The following is a 5,754-nucleotide window of genomic DNA, read 5'->3' as shown; positions in this document are numbered from 1 at the left end:
AGACCAATTTATGCCACAAATACATTTAGTCAAACTAAATAAAGTACAGGCCTTCATAAATTGTGCTTAAGTATACTATTTTTTCACTATAGGGAAGAAAGTATCACAATATTTTTTTGTCTTCATTTTAATATGTCTATTGTTTATAAAACCTTGCAAACTTATTTTTATGTATAATAGTTTGCTTGTGAAGCCTATGCTCTTTGAAACAAATGAAACTTCGTTTATTTGTTTATTTCTTGTTAAATGATACAAAGACAACAATACAATTTAAAGTGTTGCTTAAATGTCCAAATGTATTCAGGGGACGTTTTATATGCAAATACATATATCAAGCCAATAGCCAATCACATGATATCAATGAGTTCTTAAAGCTCACAGACAGAACTCTACCTGTACTAGAACTAAAAACGCTGCTGTGATCGGCACTTGTTTCTGGAGGTCCATCAGGAAGTGTGAGGTATTATTTTATCTTTTTTCATTAACCAGTAACAAAATAGGTTAAAAACATTTAAAGACATAAAAAATATTGAAATAACTTAAATGTAATAGGTTTTTATTTTTATCTGTAAAAAAACAAATATTTATAAAAAATATAAATGCAGTTTTTGATTGTTTTATTCTGTTCTAAACTTAGACAATGAAGAAGATGGGAGTTCCTGGGAAAATTCTGTGCATCCTGATGCTGCTGTGAGTATGAAATCACAATTTAATATATATATATATTTTTTAATTTGCCAAAAGGGTGGAGTCTCTGAGTTATTTCCCAGAGATTATTGCCAGAGATGAAAGTTTTAAAGCTTCATAAGGTAAGGTATCAGAAGAGCTTAGCAATACATAAATAAAATGGTAATGGCCCATGTATTTAGGAATATTCTATATCTGCTCTTCTGTTGGAAATAGTGTTGCTGTAATCATTCAGGTGTTCTGGAATTTTTGGTTTTAAGGTAAAAGTGGAACCTTAAAACCTTGTGATATTTTTTGTAAATTTATATTGTGTAAAAAAATGTTAATAATTTTTTTTATTGCAATGACATTCAACAAATGATAACAAAAGACAGCTTTAAAGCATTGCAATGTACAAAGGAAAAGCACAACTAAATAAACGAGTTGAAGTTTGCTGTGCTTTATATAGGCCTACACGAAAGCCAGCAATCATTTAGTCATTAACAAATGCACAAAACATGCAAATTAATAAAAACATTATGAACTTTACGAAACGACACAGAATTGTAGTTTAAATCCGCGTTTTTTAAAAATAAAACCTGAGAAAGAAGGAGTGTGAACTAAAATGAGCAGTTCCACGCGCATGCCCGGGAAACTCATGAATATTCATGTAGGCTCCGCCCATTGCCTATACAGATGCACATCTCACTTTTGCTCCACATTTCATGAGATATATTGGTGCAAAAGGGAGAGTGTGCGAAACTGGTCACTTGAAAGCGATAAACAGTGTTTGTTTAATAGTCGCAGCAGATTGTGCTAAAAAAATATACAAGACATTTGTGAGAAAATATTCTACAGGTGTGCAACTCTCATTGGATGAATTCACATACTAATTTCCGGATTAGCAAAATTTCTCTGTGACTTCACATTTTTTGATGCAGGTGTGTAAATGCGTTTTGCGCCATATTCACTGCAGCAACTGTAGCAAAAATGTGAGCGTACGAGTTTCTTATTTGTGATTTGTAGAATAGGATTTGTGCACCTGCAATGAAGAATTTGAGAAGGTGTAACTGTTGTGTTGTGTTTGTGGAAGAGAAAAAAAGTCTACAAGTTTGCAACTCTTAAAACATTTCTCTCTGTGACTTCAAATTTACTGATACACATGTGTGGCTATTCTCTACAACAGCAAATTTCGCTGTCACAGGCGTTAAGTTGTTTTGCACCAAAAAAGGAAATGTTTTCTTTGAAGCCGAAGAACTCCCATACCGGCGAGCTAAATTTTCTCGGGTGTGGACAGAGTGTTTCACTCTCTCGCTCAGACAACATTCTTCTCAGAGTAGCTGTGCGGGCACGCGCTGCGGCATCGTCTTATTTGATAGGTGTCAGCAGGTGCAATACAGCCACCTGACAGGTCAACCAGGTGGCCTACTGGCGCTGGAGTATTTACGTGAAATGTTATCATAAGAGTCCTATTCATTTTAAACATTGTGGTTATCGCCGATACCGGTATATTGTCACACTCTACAGGTAGGTTTAGGATTAGGTGTGGAGGTGGGTTGGGATTAAGCAACCAGCAGGGAGGTAATAATTTGTCAGAGAGTTAAAACTCCGTACAACACCTGTAATGCGTACCAGTGTGTAACAGCCCAGTTCGAGCCCTGGCAAAGTAATCATTATAAATATGTTTAAAAGACAAAATACATAAACATATTAAAGCTGCAAGCAGTGATTAAGAGGGCCCTCGCACCCGTGCCGCCGCCACCCGGCGGTTTTAGGAAAACAGAGCACGGTGGGCAGTATGTAATGATAATAAATATAGGAGGACTATTTCAAAATATTTGTATTTGCCACAGTTCCTGCTACCAGCAGGTGGCGCTATTGCTATAACCAAATATGAGCATGGTCATGTGTTTAGGACAGGACTCTTATCAAACATGTGAAGTTTGGGGCAGATCGGACATTGTATGCCTGAGTTACTGCAGGCTGTCTGTGGTTGCCTAGCAACATCGGAACTGCAAGCAATATTGAAATATATGACATATTCATGCACAAATCACCAAAAGGCTGAAATTGGGTGTATATTTGTCAGGCCGCCGAGAGCACACCCTTCGACGAAAACTCAAGATCTTCACAATTTAATGTCGCAAAGGCCTTAAGATTACACTCACCAACTTTGAAGAGGATCAGATCAAAACTATAGGAGGAGTTCGTTAAAGTACAACGTCTGGAAATGGCAAAAACTACACAAAATCTGAGAGGAAATTCAAAATAGCTGATTTCCTGTTGTGTTTAGGGCTATGCTCCAAGAGACTTTTTTGTAGGTATTGTGTCATTACATGTATGTACCGAATTTCACACCTGCACGTCAAACGTAGAGCCGGGGCAATAATGTAGGGGGCGCTATTGAGCCATTTTGCCCCACACATTTGTCAGGCCGCCGAGAGCACACCCTTCAACGAAAACTCAAGATCTTCGCAATTTAACATCGCAAAGGCCTTAAGATTACACTCACCAAATTTGAAGAGGATCAGATCAAAACTGTAGGAGGAGTTTGTTAAAGTACAACATCAGGAAATTACGAAAAATGCACAAAATCTAGGAGGAAGTTCAAAATAGCTGACTCCCTGTTGTGTTTAGGGCTATGCTCCAAGAGACTTTTTTGTAGATATTGGGTCATTACATGTATGTACCAAATTTAATACCTGTACGTGAAACGTACAGCCGGGGCAAAATGTGGGGGCAATAATTTACAGAATTTGCCCCACCCAATTTTGAAAACCATATCACACGTAAATTTTCACCACTTCTGAAGCGTGTGCAAAGTTTCATGAGTTTTTGAGCATGTTTAGGCCCTCTAAAAAGCAATTCATTTAGGAGAAGAAGAAGAAGAAGAAGTGGAATAATAATAAACGGAGCAAAAACAATAGGGTCTTCTCACCATCGGTGCTCGGGCCCTAATTACGACTTTATTCAACTGTTCATGAGTGAGTTTACGTAGTATAACAGCGCAGTGCGTCTGTGTTGTACGTCACATGTAGGCTCACTATTGGCCAACGCTGGTCAGGTGTGTGATGCGTGTGACGTACAACACAGACGGACTGCGCTGTTACACTACGTGAACTCACTCATGAATAGTTGAATAAAGTCGTAATTTTTGTTTGTTTGTTGCGTACAAAAATTATTCTCGTCACTTGATAAACGACACTGTAGTCACTTGGACTATTTTAACAATGTCTTTAATAACCTTTCTGGGCCGACAAGTTTCGATCCCTTAGAAGCCTATGGAGGAGTGATCCAGCTCTCAGATTTAATAAAAAAAAATCTTAATTTCTGTTGAATGAATGAAAAATGAATGTAAGTCTTACGGGGTTGGAACAACATGAGGGTGAGTAAATAATGACAGAATTTTTATTTTTGGATGGACTATCCCTGTAATTAATATATATATATATATATATATATATATATATATATATATATATATATATATATATTTTTTATTTTTTTTAATCTGCCTGCCTCTTTGGGAATTTAACATAGCATAACATAGCATAGCTGTCCTAACTTACTGTATGCCCCCTCTATTTTAAGGAAGAACATTTATTTATTTAGTATACATTATTCATTCACAAAGAAAATTGGTGTCCTTAAAGGTTGGATTTTTTCCAAAAAATTGTAATTAAGCCATTAAGATCACTTTCCAAAAGATGACTTTTTATTCCTCCTTTTAGTCAAACTTTACACGATTGAAGTGTCTCTGTGAACATAGTAAACATTCTGAAATAATATTCACCTTAAAAACATATGCAAGGGATCTATAATGAATAATAAATCTCCATCTAAATAAACTTAATCTCCAACAACTGTTCTGTATGTATTATGATATGAGCTGACTTTTATGTCAAGTATTGTTGACATGATGTTCTGATTCTTTTCCACAGACTGCACAAGAGTAGTCAACTAGAACTGTTTAATGATAAGGAAACACTCAATCTCCCTCTAAATTATGTAATTGGCTGGATGGGAACTCTGGATGATGAAAAGTTAGTTACTGAGCTCACTATTCCTGGTACCCATGACTCCTTGGCTCTTCATGGAGGACCAGCAGCAGAATGTCAGGCATGGTCACTAGAGAATCAGCTAAAGGCTGGGATACGCTACTTCGACTTGAGAGTGTCTGGGGACGATCTGAAAGTTGTGCATGGACCAATTTCCCAACATACAACATTCTACGAAGTTTTAAACGGAATAAATAATTTTTTATCTATATACCCAACTGAGACAGTGCTGGTTAGAGTTAAGCATAGTAATGTATTTCCAGATCATGTTATATCCGAACTTGAACAGAATACTAATAGTTGGGTTAATGTAAAAACAATACCAAAAATTAAAGAAGTAAGAGGGAAAATTGTTTTCATTCAGAAAAAAAGCTTTCATCTGGGTCTTCCTCTACATGAAACTGATGAAAAAGGTGACTATAAAGTAGGAAGAACTGACGAAAAAAAAAAAAAAATTATTGAGCATCTGAATGAGGCTTTAGAAGCATGTAAACATAAAACTGCTGTTTTGATCTATTCAAGCGGCACAGGCTGGCCCTTAGGCAATTTAGTTAAAACACCCAAATATGTGGCAAAAAAAATCAACCCGTGGCTATATAATTATCTCCTTCAACAGAATATCAAGGGTTGTTTTGGGATTATAGCCATGGACTTCCCAGGCTTTGATTTGATACAAAAGGTTATCAATTTTAACAAGTAGGCATTTAAGTCTGTCATTTTTACATTTAGCGCATTTAGAAATTTAGCATATAGCATAATAGTGGGACAGAAGTGTTCTGTTGTCAAAGACAAAGAATTGTAATCACTGCATTATTGTCTGACTATATTTTCTGGTCTTTTTTTTTCTGGTTGGGGAGCTTTTTTCTTTTAACTTTTAAACCATGTCTTGACTAAGCTCAGCTAAATCAAATTGAAAAATAGCCTTTTCTGCTCATAACTGATTTTTTGAGTCATATGAAATAAAACATTATCCATTATTTCCATGGTCAGCCATGTTGCCTCTCCATCATTTTAATATTAAGAAGCGTAC

General features: G+C 36.0%; 1 protein-coding gene across 1 annotated transcript; it reads left to right on the top strand.

The window, feature by feature from the left end:
• The first annotated feature begins 649 nt into the window (after positions 1-649).
• On the top strand, positions 650-5,424 carry LOC143731034 (1-phosphatidylinositol phosphodiesterase-like). The gene is made up of 2 exons (XM_077221675.1): positions 650-690; positions 4,608-5,424. Exons 1-2 carry the CDS (start codon positions 650-652, stop codon positions 5,422-5,424), a joined length of 858 nt encoding a protein of 285 aa, XP_077077790.1.
• The last annotated feature ends 330 nt before the right edge of the window (positions 5,425-5,754 follow it).

This window comes from Siphateles boraxobius, unplaced genomic scaffold (genome assembly GCF_051911475.1).
Source record: "Siphateles boraxobius isolate OS27281-9 unplaced genomic scaffold, OSU_SipBor_1 84, whole genome shotgun sequence".
Classification (NCBI taxonomy): domain Eukaryota; kingdom Metazoa; phylum Chordata; class Actinopteri; order Cypriniformes; family Leuciscidae; genus Siphateles; species Siphateles boraxobius.
The sequence above is the reverse complement of the archived record's forward strand: the minus strand, read 5'-3'. Positions and strand labels throughout refer to the sequence as shown.